Source organism: Asterias rubens, chromosome 22 (genome assembly GCF_902459465.1).
Source record: "Asterias rubens chromosome 22, eAstRub1.3, whole genome shotgun sequence".
Lineage (NCBI taxonomy): Eukaryota > Metazoa > Echinodermata > Asteroidea > Forcipulatida > Asteriidae > Asterias > Asterias rubens.
This window is the reverse complement of record NC_047083.1, coordinates 6915668-6934648: the sequence shown is the minus strand read 5'-3', so window position 1 is coordinate 6934648 and position 18981 is coordinate 6915668. Positions and strand designations below refer to the sequence as shown.

Here is an 18981-nt window from a genome sequence, read left to right as displayed (position 1 = left end):
GAATGGAGTTTCCAATCCTACAAAATGGGACCCGACCATTTGTCCTTCAAGCCAAGTTTTGGGGTCACCAACATGTTGTACACTTCAGCTGGTTTCCGAGATGAAATACCAATGTACAGATACATGATGGTTTGAAGGTGGGTACCGGGTACATACTGGACAGATACCAAGTTTTTGATAGAGTTCTGCATGAACAAAATCTTCCCTTCCACTGCAACTTATGCCCCGCCCCCAATTGGTAATTATATTTTAGTTTTAGTTTTTTGCTAAAGGGTTTTTGCAAAATGCTCTGTACATGTACATGTAAGTCAGACAAGATGCTTATCAATGCAGAAAATTAAAAAATGCTGACCTGCATCATTCAGAAAAAAACCTACACAATAGGGCCCATTGCTATCTGGAAGATCTGCACTTACACCAGCGTAATTTACAGGTAAAGATATATTTTGCTTGTGTGAGTTTGTACATACTATTGGGCACAAAACCTAACCAGTACGGAAATTTGGCTTTGTTTCTGTAAAGATGATTGTAAATGCAAAATGCTATACATGTAGCAAGCAGATCCATGAAATTCATATCTGCTCAAACGTTTAGCTTTGGTGCAACCTAGAATGTCTGCCTCCTAACCCTGAAAAACGTACTTTATCATAATTGCTTCTCTCCACCCAGTAGTAGAAATATGTACTGTTTGACACTGGGGTGGGCAGGGGAGGAACTTGTGATGGACTGTCATCCTGTTTAGTGGCAATAGAAATATTCTCAGACGTTTAATGGCAATGAAACCTGCCGTTGATTTCACCAAACTCTTCCTAACTTAAGATTAATCTTTGGAGATAGGACATATTGAGTTCCATAAGCATAGACGTTAAGGACGCATTGAACCAATCATAGTTAGGACGGGTTACTTGTCCTAACTCAAGCTAGGACTCATCCTAGCATTTCAATGACATCGACCTGATGAGCCATAATGACTCAGGGCAAATTTTACCTGTACTTTACTATGAATCGATCTTCATAAATACCCAGACAGTTTCTCTACTCCTATTGGTGGAGAGCACGTCACGTGGAGGTGTTTTAATGGTTTTTAAAGACACAGGTGAAGCTGTTTAAGACCGGCTGGCTTCCGCGTGGCGGGCACGCAAGATTATCACGCAGAACGCAATTCATAGCTTTTAGTAACAGCGCGTAATGTATGTAAGCGCGTGCGCCTAATCTATTTTTAAGCGCGTGCGCGTACTCACAACCCACGCACATCGTGGCAGGGTTGTTGCCGTGCGATAAAGGCCCTTGCCTTCGGCTCGGGCCTTTATCACACGGCACAACCCTGCCGGTTTTAAACGGCCGTTGAGGAACTCGTCGCTACCCTTTTAATTATTTCCTTAATTATGCCAACACTGTCGACACTGTGACTTGCTCAACAAGTATACAACAATTCAACGCCTCAGTTTATAAAAACAAATATATTTTATGCAAATTTGTTTCCATACGAAGGAAACAAAATTTTGAACAAAATCCTAAAAGAAAAGAAATTAAAGAATACAAATGAACCATGCAAGGAGAAAAAACAGACTAGTTATTAGCAAGTAATGTTAGTGGTAATGCAGATGGTACGGGATGCCAGACCCTTTGTCATGCTGTGTCCATTATGGTCATGTTCCCTGTATGCCATAGCAGTTATAACTAATGATGTTTATTACAGACAAAAGGAACCAGCCTTTTTCAAAGCACCCTCAGTTTAAAACTGGCATCAGAGTATCCGTCAAAAAATTGTAAACACCAGGGGCCAACTTCACAACAAGTTATGATTGATCGTTAGAACTGTTTGGTGATACTGACAACTCAACTTGAAATGAGTCTTAGTGCTTTGTGAAACCGAGCCCTGTACGACCAACATAAAACAAAACGAACATTAAACCATTCAAATTACAAATGAGAGACTCATAAGGAGAAAGCCAAACTCCAGAAAGTCTACAAGGTGAAGTTTGCTCAGCAAGTAACAGATGACTCGCCAAAATAATGATAATATAAATAATAGTGGCTTCTTATAAAGCGCTAATATCGGTCAGTCAGTTTACTCTTATGGCGCTTCAGCATTCAGTGTTTTTCCTGCAAGGTATGTGGAGCTTCACAACGCAAGTATGAGACCTGTTCATTTACATAGCACCATGTTATAAGTTATCACATAAGTGGAATACGGAAAAAATATGGAGCTTCTGCGTCCCATATCCAACGAGGTTGAAAGTTGGATATGGGACGCAGACATGCTATATTTTTTGGATTCCGTGAGCGTGCGTGTTATACCAAATTTATCTTCCAGTTTCACGTACGTCAAAGTGCAAAGTTTCAAATTTCACTTTCAGAACGTTATTTTACGACTAAGCGCACAAAGTTTAGAACGTAATTGTTGCACTATACGGAGAGTGACGCATTGACATTCACAATACACACTGTGTAATAAAAACAGAGGAAGTAGGATATAAACCAGAGGAAGTAGTATATATGTTTTTATCCCCCTAGTAGTTCAAGCTTCTGATTGGTGGATTAGCGTGTACTGGAATATAAAATGATTTACAAGGTGCTCTTGTGCAAGATGCAGCCAAGCAAACTAGGAACACTGAGGCAAACCCCTAATCTTAATGATAAGTGCACTGGGTTCTTTTACATGCGTTACACAATACACAAGACCAACTGCTTTTCATCCTATCCAAAGAATGCATCAATAATGGTCAAGTTTTGTGCTTAAGAAGGCAAGTATCTTGACCAGGACTCAAACCCACACCCTCCAAAAATGCGGTAAACAAAAAGATTTTCTCGAAAGAGAAAAATAAACCCTGGTTCATTTATGAGATTGTTATTGTTTAAACTTGGTTTAGTCATTGTTTAATTTTGACAATGATATTCTCAAAACAATATTTTGCACGGGGGCGCCGGGAAAAAAAAAAAAAAATCCTGCCAGAGGTATGGAAAGTTTTTTTTTATCCCATTATAAAGTGGTTTAAGAGAAAAGTCATGGAAAACTTGTTGTGCTTCGCCCAGGGCCTTGAAGAATTTGATCACATAATATAATAATAATAATATAACTTGGGGGGCTAATCATCCTTACTCGCAGCTAAGAGCTAAATTGCAAAGGATGTGGCTTCAACGTGTTCAAGAAGCAGGCATGCAAGGGCGCCTTTGGCTGCCAGCCACATCAACCCATTATGACCATGGAGCACAGCCAAGATCGAAAATGTTTGATTTTTCCCGAGGGAGGAAAACCGAATAGTTTGGAAAACCCTCGTGGCACAGCAGAGAACCAACGCACAACTCAACTCACATATGGCCCTGGCCAGGAATCGAACCGGGGACACCTTGGTGAGAGGCGAGTGCTTTACGCACAAGCCTACCATGCTACCCATAGCAAAGTATGGACATATGGAACTGATCAGAAACAAGATGCCTCATACAACATGCATAGGACTAATGCAGCAAGTCTACTTTCCATCCAGCATTCAAAGACATCAGCATGAGAGCAAATACTTGGACATTGTTCATCATCATCCAAGTGAGGGCCATCATTCATATCCATTGACTTGCTAGCAGTCTCTCCATCTGAGGAATCGTCCGAATCATAAAATGACCATTCCGGCTCGGTTTCTAGAATGGAATCGTCAATAACGCTGACAATCTCTTGTAGTTCTGTGGGTAATTTTGTTGACGAGAAATTCTCAGTAGAGCAGGAAATATCACTTTTAAACGATAATGAATTTCTAAAGTGACAGGCACTAAACTGGAAAAATGGATGAGCCTTCATGTTATCAGACTTCTGGTAACACAAGAGGGCGGTATTGCAAAGCATTTTCATGCATCTCAAAGCATGCAAGCCTGCTTTAAGTCAAACTAAAACTAGTACAAATTTGTCCTGAAAAAAAACCCTTCTGAACCGATCTCTGTGGTCAAGTGGTTAGACTGCAGGACTTGCAATCACAAGGTTGTGTGTTTGAATCTCCCAGCTAACCGCTGATTTCACAATGAATAGAAGAACACTTGTCGCAAAGTTACTGAATCACAATTTCTCGATTTTTGAAATTCATTATCATAGACGTTAAACCAGTGTATGTATGAGAGAGATTGGCTGTTGCCAGCTTGGAGTTTAAAACCCCTTGTGGGAGTTAGCCAAGTTCCCTTGATGAGAAGATCATCTGAACAACTGAACTCTACTAACTGTTTTGGAGCGTAATCGTTCTTACTCCCAGCTGAAAAGCTGAATTGTGAAGGATCCAGGGAAAAAATGGTCGAGCCACAAGGAAAGTAAAGGTGCCTTTTGGCAGTCAGCTACATAACATTAAGCTCTTATGGCCACGGAGAACAGTTAGAGAGCAATGTATTTTTCCATTGACAGGTAGAGAGGAAAACCTGAGGGCCAAGAGAAAACCCATGTGGCACAGGAGAGATCCAACGGACAATGCTACTCACAAATGGCCCTCACCAGGAATCGAACCAGGGTCACACACAGTGGTGAGAGGCAAGCACTGTATAAACTCACCACCAATGCCACCAATAAATTCAATTCCAACAGCCTTAAAGAAAATCTTTCTTATAGCATTCTACACCAAAAGCAGTAGTGTGAAAAAGGACTTACATTTTCAGCTGAAGAGGGCAAGGCTATTTTTCAATTTGCAAAAGACAGTCTAATTGACCAATCACACAAAGTCTATAAGAGGGGATGCCATTGCACAGACCAGGGTTAACAGTGTTCTATTGTAAACCTGGGCCCAATTATAAACAGGCATGCAACTGCCCGTTAAAAAAAAAGAGAATAATTTTCGAAGGCACAACTCAAGTACGGAGCGAGGCAGCCAAAACGCCACGGGACATGAGACCCACAATGGTACCCGAGAAAATGTTGAGTTTTATTATGCTCTAGCGCCGATCTTTTTTTTTTATGCAGAATTCCACGGAAACGCAGAAAAGTTGCATGCCTGTTTAAATTACGCTTACCAGAACCAGCCAAGCTACCATGTCACATGTACAATCTGTGGCTTGTACCCTACTTATATCTGCTAACGAATATTTGTTAAGCAATACGTTGCGCTTAAGCATCTCTTTGAAATTGGGTCCTGCATGGAGCTGCTTGAGCACAACATTTGTGTTGTGCTTAGTTCCTTTTTGCTTTGTGCGTAAGCAACTTTTTCATATTGGGCCCTGTGCACAAAATCATGGCATTGCTTACCACATAGTTTAGTGCTCACAGCTTCCTCTAAACAACAACAACAAAATCAGCCATCAGCCAATAATTTCGCGCTTAGCAGAGCCATGAGCCCTGCTGGAATTTCTTGTCAGAGTTTCACACACTAGCCCTACACAAAAATTCAACCAGTAAAATGGAAAGACAAGAGTTTAGAGCAACAGGGCCAATCGGAATTTAACACTCTCCTGGTGACAAACAGAGTACACTGTCGGAAAGATAAAACACAATGGTTCCTTCGAAACAGCAAATACTCAAATAAAAGATTTAACTACATGGTGTCAGCCTTTTCCCTGACACTCTAACCAGTGCAAAAATGACCAAGATAATTTTCTTCTAAATAACTTCCTCCTAAAAAGTCAGAGGTACAAACACTACCTTTAAAATAAAACGAAAAAAGAAGCAATGTTCAGCTTTCCGGACTTACACCAAACCTCAAATATTGAATAATTAAGAAATTTTACAAAGAAAACAACAGAAAGGGAGACCATCAATCAGGGGTGGGGGTGGGGGTGTTAAAAAATCAAAGGGCATGCAGGTTGGGTAAATATATGGCTTTGACATTCTTTGTTAAAACTTTAAAATATCTACGATCATCTTACGATCATCTTCTGCAAAAAAAGAGCAGGAAAATAAAAATGCTCAAATAAAGTAAAGGAAAAAGCAGTGGGTTTAAGTAAAGTGTTCAAGTAAAGAAGTTAACCGCAGCTTCCAAGACCTTTTCAGGAGTGGGGCAAGATTGTACGGGAAGAATCTATTCTTTTCTGTGCTAAACTTCTTCTTGTGTGTGGGATCGGACATTTACCTTGGATGCTAATGACCTTACACAATGAGACACTCAGGAACACTAGGTGGCAGCAGACACACTGGGTACATTTCCACTGTTTACGTAGTTCTATGACCCGCATATTTCACACCATAAGTGTCACACCATCTAGCATCCCCAACACTAGGTGGCAGCAGACATCCCAGTAAATTTCCGAAGTTTAGATAGTTCTGAGCGAGCGCATATTTCTGAGAACAACTTTGCCCATTAAGTGGGCCGCCACCTTTGAAAGGTGTCGGTCCACATCCCAGGGACATTTCCATTGTCTTTATAGCTCTGAGCATGCGCACAATTCTGAGAACAACGGATTTGCCTGGTAGTCTCCTGCCACCAAGTGGCCCAAAAACCTCCTATTGTTAACATTTACGCAAGCATACATGTAGTTCGTTGAAAAGGGATGGCTGTGTTTTTACTTCTTTCTGTGATGTCTTAAAAAACTTCTTTTAGAAAAAATTGTATCATTTTACTTTCAAGATTTACAATTTTTTCTATATACAATGTATGAATCTCTTTTTTGTCTCAAATGTATAAAGCCTGATATATTTTTTAAGGGGAAAAAAAAAAAATTATTTGAATCTTATAAAACTATTTGTCACTTGATTGATTGATTGGTTGAATGATTGACTTTTTAATTGATTGATGATCGACTAATCGATGAATAGTTTGATTGATTGATTGATTGATTGATTGATTGATTGATTGATTGATTGATTGATTGATTGATTGATTGATTGATTGATTGATCGATCGATTGATTGATTGAATGATTGATTGATTGATCGATTGATTGGTAGATTGATTGATTGATTGATTGATTGATTGATTGATTGATTGATTGATTGAATGATTGAGTGATTGAGTGATTGAGTGATCGAATGATTTATTGACTAATTGATTGATTCACTGATTGACTGATCAATTTATTGATTAATTGACTTAATAATTGATTGAATAGATTTTGTCTTGTTATACTGGAGTATTCCAATCAGTTGCCAAAGAACTGTTCTCCCTAGGGGCCGTTTACTTGGGTTTACTTGCAGTTTGCAACAAGTTGTATTCAATATGGTTGAAATTGCTTCAATGACATGAGCTTGATATGTTGACAAGCATGATCAGTGCATCTTGTAGCTTTGCATGTAGCAATACATGATTAAGTTTGTCAGGAAAGGACCTTGTTGTCAGTACAATAAAATGTAAGCATTTTATACGTTGCAATGCATAAGTTTGACTACCGTTGGACATACGTTGTGAACCCCGACAACATGCTATGCATTCGTTGGTATAAGTTATCTATAAGTTTTTGAAACTTTCTGTATAAGTTTATATCACAATGTACAAAAAAGAGTTTTAGGGAACTTTTGCTACTTCGGCATATGCTGGCTAAAACCCCATGGTGTGACGGGGCCATTAGGCTAAGAGTAAGAACTTAAACGATGTATGCTTGCATAAATGTTAGTACTTTGTGATCGGCCCTATAGGGGGACAGAACTGAATAAACTAAATAGAGAGAGGGCGCAGGCAAGTGTTATGGTTAAACGTGTGCTGAAGTGTTTTTTTACCTCTCTTCAGTGTTGATAAAGACTTGTCAAACAGCCCTGATGAGTGAAAATACAGTTAATTGTAAAAAACTGCATGTGAATGAACCACATGCTATGGAAGTGCACAAGGGAGGAAACGGTTCAAGAACTGATCCCTGGGGAACCATATGTTGAATATACAATAAGAATTGACACAAACTGGGAGTCCTTGCGAACAAGGTGGTAACTAATAGATACTACATCAAGCGACATACATGCCGCAATTCATGTACTCCCATGTACATGTACATACTTAAGTGCAACAAAAAGTGGCCTGAGAACAAAACCCTGAGTGACATACAGTACAAGTACTTTTCATTAGCACTCTGACGTGAACATAATAGTTAAATGCAAATCTACTTGTAATAATAAGGAATGGGATTTGAAAAGTCCTACATATACAGCACAATTTCACATGGTCTCCTGCATTCCCAAGTACATCCTCAATGCTGGATGTAAACAGTACCAGCCTCTACCACTAAAACAGACAGTTAATGGGGGCATGTTTTTGCATAGATTAGAAGTGAAAGGTAGTAGGGCGGGACTTTCAAGTGGGGAGGGGATTGGGAGAGGGTAATAAGTCAGTTGCGATGCACTTCCTTTCAAAAGGAAGAGACATGACAACAACACAACTGTTGTAACTGACTTTTTCATCCACGATGCATAAAGTTAGTTTCACGTCACACGATTTCATTCAGTATCAATTAGTATACATTGGTGATAAGTTTTAATCGCCCAACAACACCAACAATGTTAAACCAAACGGTGTGAAAATTTGTGTAAAAATGAGTCATTCACACAGCAAATTTTCACTCAAATGGACACAAAGAGAAATGAGACAAAAAGGTGGTGCATAACACAAAACAAATAACTATATAAATACACAAACTTTGAACCAAAAATATATTTTGAATAGAAACTAATGATATACATGTAACATCAAAGAAAATGTATGAAAAACAAATCAACAAAATATTCCATTGCGAAATACAGCAGTTGTGCATAATTTTTGCCTGTGGCACTAAACTGAGGAAGCCTGCAAACGGCCTAACAAATTCTTATATTTTTTTCCAGCAGCTTCTCAAAATATCTGGAGATACGTGTAGCAACTGCCGACTAAAAAACCTCAATTGACAAATCCATTGAAACTAGCTCCACGAAACTGCAATACACCATGCCACAAACAAAATATGCACACTGCAGTAATTCAAATTGCTGCAGCTTGCATTTATTTTAGTGGTTTTTTGATCTGTAAGTCTTTTCACACATTGTACAATATAACTCTTGGGCTCTGGTTAAACATTGTTAAAGCCAAATTTTTTTGCTAAGCAGCCAATGTCCAATATATGGTGTTCTGGGTCCGGATAAATATTCTCAAAGCTCTAATTAGAGCCAAAGGAGAAGAAAAGATGAGGAAGAAGTTTCAGTTTTAGATATGGGAGGAAAAACCCCAAGAATTATTCCGGGAAAACCCTCGCAGTCAAGTAGGGACTGAAAAACCCAATCCACATAGTGTCCCCAGTAGGATTCGAACCGGGGTCCCAGACGTGGAAGGCGAGGCAAGACACCATCACACCAACCTCACAGCCTACATGTTTCTGCGAAGCCAGATTTTTCTTTCCTTAGCTTATTTCTGACAGTGGTAACAATTATGGTTATGATTGGCTAGTTATGCATAAAGTGGCAGAGCTGAATGGATTGGTTCACTCGACCGCAGATTCTCGACACTATAATAATAGATTGTCTATTATCACTGGTGATCGTCACACAAGGTTTGTTCGAATGGTACTCTATGCTTACCTGGCTTCGGTGCCGACTTCCCGCCGCTCGACCGATGGAAACCTCTCTGCAACAACGTCCCAGAGTGACCTCTCTTCATATGAGGGGTGGAGTCAGGCTCCAGGGTCATGGAGGGAGGCAAGATGGCATTTAGGCTAACGAGGGAGTCGGACTTGTAGGAGCTACCACACGGTGTATTGAACACCACGGCGGTGAAGAACTTATCCTGCTCAATGCTTTTACTGCTGCTGGTTTCGGATGACCCGCCTGTAAATGGTAACATGGGTGAATGCAGGGAGCACCAAAGCCATGATGTCGCAAACAAGAATACTAACCATCCAAAACAATGGGTTATTTCTCTCATTCAGAGAGCTTACTTCAGGCCTAATACTTAACGGAGCAGTGAAGGCGATTGCCTCCATGCCCTCGGTCATTGCCTAGTGCCCTTGAAATGCTCCAGTAGAAATTAACAATTTCCTCATTGGGTGCCCTTTACCAAGGAGAAAATGCCTTGGTGCCCTTGCCCTTTCAAAAATGAAGCATACAATCCCTGATTGATATTTCATTAAGGCGATGAAGGTGATTGCCTCTTTGCCCCTTGGTCATTGCCTTGGTGCCCTTGAAATGCTCCAGTAGAAATTAACCAAAATCCTCATTGGTGCCCTTTACCAAGGAGAAAATGCCTTGGTGGCCTTGCCCTTTTAAACATGAAGCCTACAGGCCTGTAACTGATTGAAAACTTCAAAAGTTTGAAAAGAGAGAAGTTCACTAGAGCGTGATTTAAACTAACAACCTCCAGATTAACGTGCTAGTGTGGCAGGAGATTCTGTACTCCCCAGAAATTCTTTCCCCCAAACAATGATCTGTGTAAAGTCTGTTTCTTATAAGGCCCTCTTTTAATCATACTCCTTCAGCCAATATTACTTTCCCATGTGGGGGACAGAATCTCCGACAGACAGATTTCCCTGGGACACTGGCCCTTTGACAAAACAGGGAGACAACCGGTACCATGGCCACTGTGCCTGTGGGATAATCTGGCCCTACTTAACATCTCTGAAAGTCTTGGTTAAACTTCTATGTATTTATGGCTGAATGCGACATTAAGCAGTTGTGTCTGCGTGTAAAGTCTTGGCACATGTATAGGAATATGCAGCTAAGCTTAAAGCGGCATGAACATGGTGGAATGGTGTGGCATGTGGCGGGTGCAAATTACATGCAGTATAAAGTAAACTCACAGCCAAAATCAAAGTGGTGCTGTGCATTTGGTGGCCATTTTAAAAAACAGCCATTTAAAAAGTTGTCGTTTTAATTTTAATTTTTGTTGTTTTACTTCACAAAAAAGGGTGGGGTTGGCCACATCAAGCACTTCAGGGGGTGTGTTGTGGCTGAGCGGTCTAGTTCACCGGTGTTGCAAGCTCTGGTGTTGTCATCAGCAGAGTGTAGGTTCATAACCCGGTCATGACACTTGTGCTCTTGAGCAAGGCACTTATGTAACCATAATTGCTTCAGGGAAGAGTTGGGAAGCTACCAGCCAGGCTCCTAGTAGATTATACATACATTATATATCTAGATCCTTACTGACTGTGAAGGGAGTTACCCTGTTCCAGCCCCAGGAGTAGGTTGCATTGTGCCCCTATAGTGGCAGTTGATTTGGGTCGATAGTCCAATTAAATTAAGTCAGGCATGATATTTGGTCCTTGGAAAAAAAGTAGAAACATAACCTGACCCTTTCAGCTTATGCTGCTGATCATTTTGTTGTAAATACCAAAAATAAAAACAATAAAAGATAAATAAACATTTTATCAAGTACAAGAGCTATTCCAATATGTAAACATGTAATGACCTTTTAAAGGGAAGGTACACGTTTGGTAATTTCTCAAAACAAAATAATATTAACTTAAAAACTGACTTGGTAACGAGCATTGGAGAGCTGTTGTTAATATAAAACATTGTGGGAAACGACTCCCTCTGAAGTAACATAGTTTTTGAGAAACAGGTAATTTCTCACTAAAATAATAAAAGACTTCTAGCTAGAAGTCTTTTATTCTTATCTGAAAGCACACAAATTCGTCCAACAAGGGTGTTTTTTCTTTCATTATTTTCTCACAACTTCGATGACCAATTGAGCCCAAATTTTCACAGGCTTGTTATTTTGATGGTTATGATGGGATACACCAAGTGAGAAGACTGGTCTTTGACAACTACCAAACGTGTACCCTCCCTTTAAAGACTTTTCAGACTATTTAATCACTTTTTTCAAAGGCTAAAAAAATGGAAAGTAGGAAAAATATACTGCCTGTTAAGCTGTTAAGTGTAGCCCTCACTTGGAAGTAGACCTCTGGGCCAAATTTCATAGAGCTGCTTAAGCACAAAAAGTTGCTAAGCAAAACAAAATTGTGCTTTCTAGAATAAGGTTACCAGCTAAACTAATATGTCACATGTGCAATTTGTGACTGGTATCCTGCTAATTTCTGCTATTAAAAAACATTATTAAAAAAGGGGGTAAACAAAAAAGGAGACCAAAAAAGGGTGAACGTACTTGTGCTTGGATTTGGAGCGGACTTGATCCTTCCCATCATGCCTTTGCCGTGGAACCCGCTAGATCTCAAGAGCAGTGCTTTGGTGCCTGGATGACGCCATGTGATGGCAGGGAACCGGTACTGGCGGTGACACTTGGCTAGCCTGCGGATACTGTCGTCAGTTAACGCTGAAGGAACGACTACAAGAGAAGGATAGCTGTGGGAGATAAATAAAAATTCAAATTGATTAATTTTAATAAAAAGTAGTTAGCTGTGGATTTTTGACCAATCGTCGCCTGAAATGGTTTGAACATATCATCAGAATGCCAGCCTTTAGGCTACCCAACCAGGTCTACTACAATGATTTGATCACACCATGCCAACAAGGACTCCCACCAATGTGCTGGAAGGCTCAAGTCCAGGAAGATGCCAAAATTCCACTCCCTGAAGCAGAGCAACTAGCGATAAACAGAATGGAATGAAGAAGGTTATCCAAGGGACACCTTGTGCTAAGCAGCTTAGTAAGCAAGTAAAAGTTAGCTGTTCCAAACTGTTACCAACCAAAAGGGCCTGCAGTATAAATGCAAATTGTTTTTGATATCCTGAAGTTTTTGCCTCTTCCATCCAACCCCCCCCCCTTTGTCTCCCTCATTGTTTACCCCTTGCTTTTTCTGTGTGCATTCTGCCTCTCTCTCTATTCATGTTTCCACTTGATCTCTATTCATGTATTTCCACTTGACTGCTTCTGTTACAGTTGTTGATCAGATGCTTAGACCACAGGTTTAAATGGCCTGGAGGCGCCTTACCCACAGTTTTTCCCTACTCAAATGAACAGTCTTTCGGTGGTTACCTACATGTAGTGCCTCAAAGCCCTGTAAAATCATGTCAAGACCACAGGTTTAATTGGCCTGGAGGCGCCTTACCCACAGTTCTCCCTACTCAAATGAACAGTCTTTCGGTGGTTACCTAGTGCCTCAAAGCCATGTAAAATCATGTCAAGACCACAGGTTTAAATGGCCTGGAGGCGCCTTAGATGAACAGTCTCTCTCTGGTTACTTTATGCCTCAATGCCCTGTAAAATTATGTCAGAAATGGCGATAGAATAAAAGTGCAAGAATCCACTGACCTTCTGGAGACCTCAAAGTGTATGTTGACCTCTGAGATGCGGAAGGCTTCCCCCAGCTTGGGTCTCATCATCCCTGATGAGATGTTGAAGCCAAGACGTTGATAATCCTGAACGTAGAGTTTCTTCTGAAGCTTATCCGTCGTCAGAACATCGATCGGTTTCAGCGTTGCTGTGACGTCGTTCTCCTCAATAACTGTAGGAATTCCAAAAAAAATATTACTAACTTTGAAACTATTTTACGGAGGATGTGGTACATCACCACGTGTCATACCTCTAGAGACATTGTGTGTGACAGAAACAGAGCCTGATTCCATAAACCTGCTTACAAGCACAGAAAGTAGCTAAGCACAACAAAGTTCTGCTTAGCAGAACAAGGTTACCAGCCAAAGTTAAACATGCCACCTGCGACTGGTATCCTGCTCACTTTTCCGGAGTAAACAATGTTCAAGCAATATTTTCTGCGTGTTAAGCAGCTTTATGGGCCCTGGGCCTAATTTCATAGAGCTGCTTGGGAACAAAAAGTAGCTCAGCATAAAAAACAAATATGCTAACCAGATTTAGGTTACTAGCCAAAACACCATGACATGTGCACAATTTGTGGATGGTATTTTGCTATGCAGAAATTTGGTAAGCGATAATTTCTGTTTAAGCAGCTCTATGAAATTGGGCCCAGGGTACCAGGCAAAATGCCATGTGTTCTTTAATGTTTATAACCGGTTCTAGTGTTGCTACATGTACGTATGCTACATTTTTCTATCATGCAGGCATTTTATTATGCTTTTGTACCCGTTAGTCTACAGAAAGCATTGCTATGAATCACATATGAATTGAAACAAAATGAATGTCCATCCGTTTCTGAAAACTTTAATGTTTCCAGAACTGGCAGAGCTTAAACTTCAAGTGAACCTCCGCTAGACTACAGGTCTTTAAAGCTCAGAAGTTTTAAAACTGGACCAGAAACATTTTTACGTAGCCTGACTTTTTTGTTTTCTTGATTGCTTCACTTTGAAGAGGATATGATGAACACTAGTAAATTTCTCAACCACTTCATGACGAGTGATGTCTGAACATGCCACCTTTTTTTGCATTTCTTTTTTTACAGAGGGTGCATTCGATTAGCTTCCCTGGGTCGACCCCGATGTGGCGTATTTTATTTGTTTACAGGACGAACGTGGGCACACAATTACCCCACGTTCGTCCTCGAACCAGGAAAAAAAAACAGACACGTCACCACGTGAGCCTTCCCGTGGTGACGTCAGGGCACGTCGGGCCAGCCCCAAGAGCCCCATTTGTGGATTGGGGTCACTTGGGGCTGACCCGAGGTGCACTGACGTCACGACGAGAAGGCTCACGTGGTGATGTGTCTGGGTTTTTTTCCTGGTTCGAGGACGAACATGGGGTAATTGTGTGCCCACGTTCGTCCTGGAAAAAAATAAAATACGCAACATCGGGGTCGACCCAGGGAAGCTAAACGAACGCACCCAGAGTAAAGCCTGGTTCATACTTCCTGCGAATGCGAACGTGACACAAATGTTGACGTCACAAACTCGCAACGAACATTTGGGAAGAATTTGTATTCCACTCGTACACAAAGAAAAATGTAACCAGGCTTTTACGACAGACGTCTTTCAACAACTGAAACAACTTGATGCGCCTTTCTTTAAATAAAACATTCTTGCAAGTATTATGGTAGAATAAAATTGTCAAATTAATGCAACCATAATAAGAGGGGGCGGGGTCTGAAATGATGCAAAGCAAAATAAACAAGGGGTATTAACGAGGCCGAGATGAAAAAGGAATAAACGAAAAATATATGCAAATTTACAAACACAATGCCAGGCAAATACATGATAAACTACAGCATGTTAGAGTTCAAGCAAAACACTGTCTGTATCTAGAGATTGCTGTGTACGGGAAGGTGTAAAAATCACCGCTAAGTCCAAAAGCAATTTCTGCCAAACTCTGTCGGTCCTTAAAGGCACTGGACACTATTGGTTATTACTCAAATAATTGTTAGCATCAAAACTTACTAGATATTGACCATCGGAGAGCTGTTGACAGTATTAAAAGTTGTGAGAATCGCCTCCCTCTGAAGTAAGGTAGTTTTTAAGAGGTAATTTCTCATTTCAAATGTTAATAGGCAAATTACTTCAGTAGGGAGCTGTTTCTCACAATGTTTCATACTACATTTATCAACAGCTCCCCATTTGTCAGTACCAAGTAAGGTTTATGCTAAGAATTATTTTGAGTAATTACCAATAGTGTCCATTGCCTTTAAGGGGGACCCTGTGAATTTTCATCAGCATCTACTGTTCACAACAAACTGCAGAGAGTGTCCATAGACCGCCTATGTACATTTTAAATATTATTGTAATGATTTCAATGTTTGCATGACTTCAACAGTTAAAGTGCTGCAATGCAATACAAGCCATGCCTTTATCTCCCTTGGTTTTTTTTTAGGCCCTGCAAAATCTTTAATGATGAAAAAGTTAAAGATAACAATTTCTGATGAGGTCATTGTTAACAGGATCCAATAGTTTGGATGTGGATTCAAACATATGAAGAGAGCATGAAGATTCAGTATGAGTTCATTGTACAAAGAGCCTGACAAAAAGGTTAGTTTGTATTTTACCTAAAAAATGACAAATTATTAACATAGTCCATTGGTTGCTATTGAGCTACTCCATTGGTAGCAAAAGAGTTTTGGTTAGTTAACCACCAATGGCCTGGTAGTAAGTCTGAACAATCCCAATCCATCTAAACTGCAGGTCTTGATGGATAATTTATGTATGTTCAGCCATTTTGTATGATCAAATGGCTTCACCTTAACTTCAGCTTCATTAGGCAGACAAAAATAGTCTAAATTCAAGACTTAAGTCAGAAATTTCTCACTAATGTTGTTTTTGTGAATTTCTCACACGTTGGTTGTACAATTAACTTCTTTTAAAGCTTGTTTTAGGAACAAATATTCTATTTCTAAAAAACAAATAAAATATGTATACTTTGTATACCTACATGTATAGGCTGTTCACTCATTACTCTATTACTCAGTTCATTGATCGCAGTTACTTGTTACTCCTAATTATTCATTACTCACCTCATGTTAACCTGTTACTCAAAATTACTTTAGTACTCATGATAACCCGTTAGGTTAACCACATTTCGGAAATCTGGTTTACTTAATGACTTTCATGACTTGATAAGTTGAAATATGTTTTAATTTTGTCAATATTTTCAGTTATCAAGTCATACGATAAAGATCATACAGAAGACATAATTTCTGATGGTTGTGGTTAGTATAATGCAAGTAACAATGAAAAGTCTCCCTCAAGGTTCCATACTTGGTCCACTCAGTTCACATGCATCCAAAATGCCCCTATCAGATTAGTAATTGTAGCATTAATTTTCACGCCAAATAAGGAGTTTGTCAGCATTTTTATTTCGTTATTCATTCAGTTGATTTGTCACAAGGACAGCCATAGCATTTATGGTGTACATGCCATCGATGAAATTTTGCTGAAATATTATCTCTGCCTGGGTGACAAAACAATTCAGACTTAAAACTTTCACTAAGACACAGGATTTGCATAAGTGTTATACTATTTCAAAGCGATGAGATACAGCATTGACTTACTTTTAATGTTGACTATTAAGCAATAGTTATATAATAATGCAGCTTTATGATGTATACTTTATGAATAGCCTCCCTCATGGTTCCATACTTGGTCCACTCTGTTCACATGCATCCAAAATGCACTGTCAGCCACGCATGAACCCAAATAATGATTTGCTGTTTGAGCAAAATGCCAAAGCAACAAACTTCCTCTAAATGTTCATTTGTATGCAGTGTCCCTCAAGGCTCTATTCTTGGGACCATGCACATAACCAGCCACTCAAAATTAATGATTCCGCCAATGATTTAGTTGCCCCGTAAACCAGACCAAGAATGATTGTGTAACCTGCAGGTTGAGACATTGTTCGGCCTCTCATTGATCCCATCTCATAATCTGAAACTAAAATCAGGCAGGTGACGAGACTCGGGTCAGACCAGTAGCATTGGAAAGAGTAATAGAGCAGGTTCAATTCATGCACCAAAAAAAAAAAAGAAAACTGAGATAAATATATTACTTTTAATTTAATGAAAAATAAAAACAAATTGTTCCCCTCAAAAAAAAATCTCCAACTCTGCCCCTGAAAACATCCCCGAAAACGCAGAAATAAATAAACAAAAAGTGCTTTCAAAAGTAATAAAGGGGCTGTACACCATTCATAATTACATGTACCAGTACTTTGGCAAAATACCATATCAAATCTTGTCTAAATGTATTGAAAAAGGGAAACCTGTTTTGAAAAGGAAATTTTGTTTTGTTGTATCATTTTCGAGAACGATGGATTTAACTGGTTAGTCTGCTGCCACTTTGTTCCCACACAATCTCCTGCTGCATTAATTTAAAGGAACACGTTGCCTTGGATCGGACGAGTTGGTCTATAAAAAGCGTTTGTAACCGTTCTTTATAAAATGCATATGGGTGGAAAGATGTTTTAAAAGTAGAATACAATGATCCACACAAGTTTGCCTCGAAATTGCACGGTTTTCCTTTTACTGTGCAAACTAACACGGTCGGCCAGTTATGGGAGTCAACAATTTGACTCCCATAAATGGCCGACCGTGTTAGTCTACGAGGTAAAAGGAAAACCGTGCATCTTCGAGGCATGTTTGTGTGGATCATTGTATTCTACTTTTACAACATCTTTCTACCCATATGCATTTTATAAAAACGGTTACAAACGCTTTTCAAAGACCAACTCGACCAATCCAAGGCAACGCGTTCCTTAAAATAGCTTGGAGTTGAAAGAAGAAAAATTGACTAAAGCAGGACTTGAACCAATAACCTCCGGACTAATGTATCTGCGCTCAACCAACTGAGCTATCTAGCCCTATGTCGACAGCGATCCTGTTTTGCCAATATCCTTGTTCATGGGTGCCAGCCAGAAGCCAACTGTTAGCTTTTTGTAAATGAAAACAAAAAATATCACAAGTTTTGAAGTGACAGCAAAAAAAAACCACCCAATAATATAAAATAAAGTAAACCCATGAAGTTTAGAGAGTAGCTCATTACTGAAAAGCATTCAGATAAAATGACTTGCATAAGTTTTCCCAGAATAGAGAGGGATTTCGTAGAGCATCCATGATGTTTTAAAGAATGAATGTTTGAAACTATAAAGCCAGTTATCGTCCAACTCAAACATCTTGCAGAATTTGTCTAAATTGGAGTTTCTAGAACTTCTAAATTGCTTGAAGAATTTTAAATCCTAAACAGCAAGTTATCATTCAAGTTATATGCCTTTAAGAAAACGGCCAGTCTTGAGAGGGTTTTTTTTTAAGGAAAGAAAAGAAAGAAATAGAAACAGGGTGAATCCAGTCACAACCAGTTTGCCAATCCAGTCAAAACCAGTTTGCCAATCTAGTCACAAACAGTTTGCCAATCCAGTCACAACCAGTTTGACAATCCAGTCAAAACCAGTTTGCCAATCAAGTCACAACCAGTTTGCTAATCTAGTCACAACCAGTTTGCCAATCCAGTCACAACCAGTTTGCCAATCCAGTCACAACCAGTTTGACAATCCAGTCAAAACCAGTTTGCCAATCAAGTCACAACCATTTTGCTAATCCAGTCACAACCAGTTTGACAATCCAGTCACAACCAGTTTGCCAATCCAGTCACAACCAGTTTGACAATCCAGTCACTGCCATTTTTTTTTTCCAGTATCCTAGTACTCCCAGTTTTCATTTTAACTTTTGAAAATTTGACATATTATTCTCAGCAAATCAGACAGAACTGGGCTTAGTAAATCATTTTTGATAAATGCAGGTTGTCAATTTTATATTTCTTGTTCCCATCGACACAAAATCTTAATTTTTAGGA

The 18981-nt window shown here is 39.5% G+C and overlaps 1 protein-coding gene across 9 annotated transcripts in view; it reads right to left on the bottom strand.

Annotated features, from left to right (window-relative positions):
* The window catches only part of LOC117304952 (myotubularin-related protein 13-like), a 105088-nt gene that overhangs the window by 17608 nt on the left and 68499 nt on the right, over positions 1–18981 (bottom strand). For 5 of the 9 annotated variants that reach the window (XM_033789601.1, XM_033789606.1, XM_033789602.1 and 2 more), the window contains 5 exons: positions 17014–17067; positions 13055–13247; positions 11949–12145; positions 9431–9676; positions 7613–7648 (listed from right to left, as the gene is read on the bottom strand). In XM_033789601.1, the coding sequence (XP_033645492.1) occupies positions 7613–7648; positions 9431–9676; positions 11949–12145; positions 13055–13247; positions 17014–17067 (726 nt within the window). The remainder of the gene's footprint in view (positions 1–7612; positions 7649–9430; positions 9677–11948; positions 12146–13054; positions 13248–17013; positions 17068–18981) is intronic. The other 4 variants (XM_033789603.1, XM_033789608.1, XM_033789605.1 and 1 more) reach the window with 2 other exon arrangements.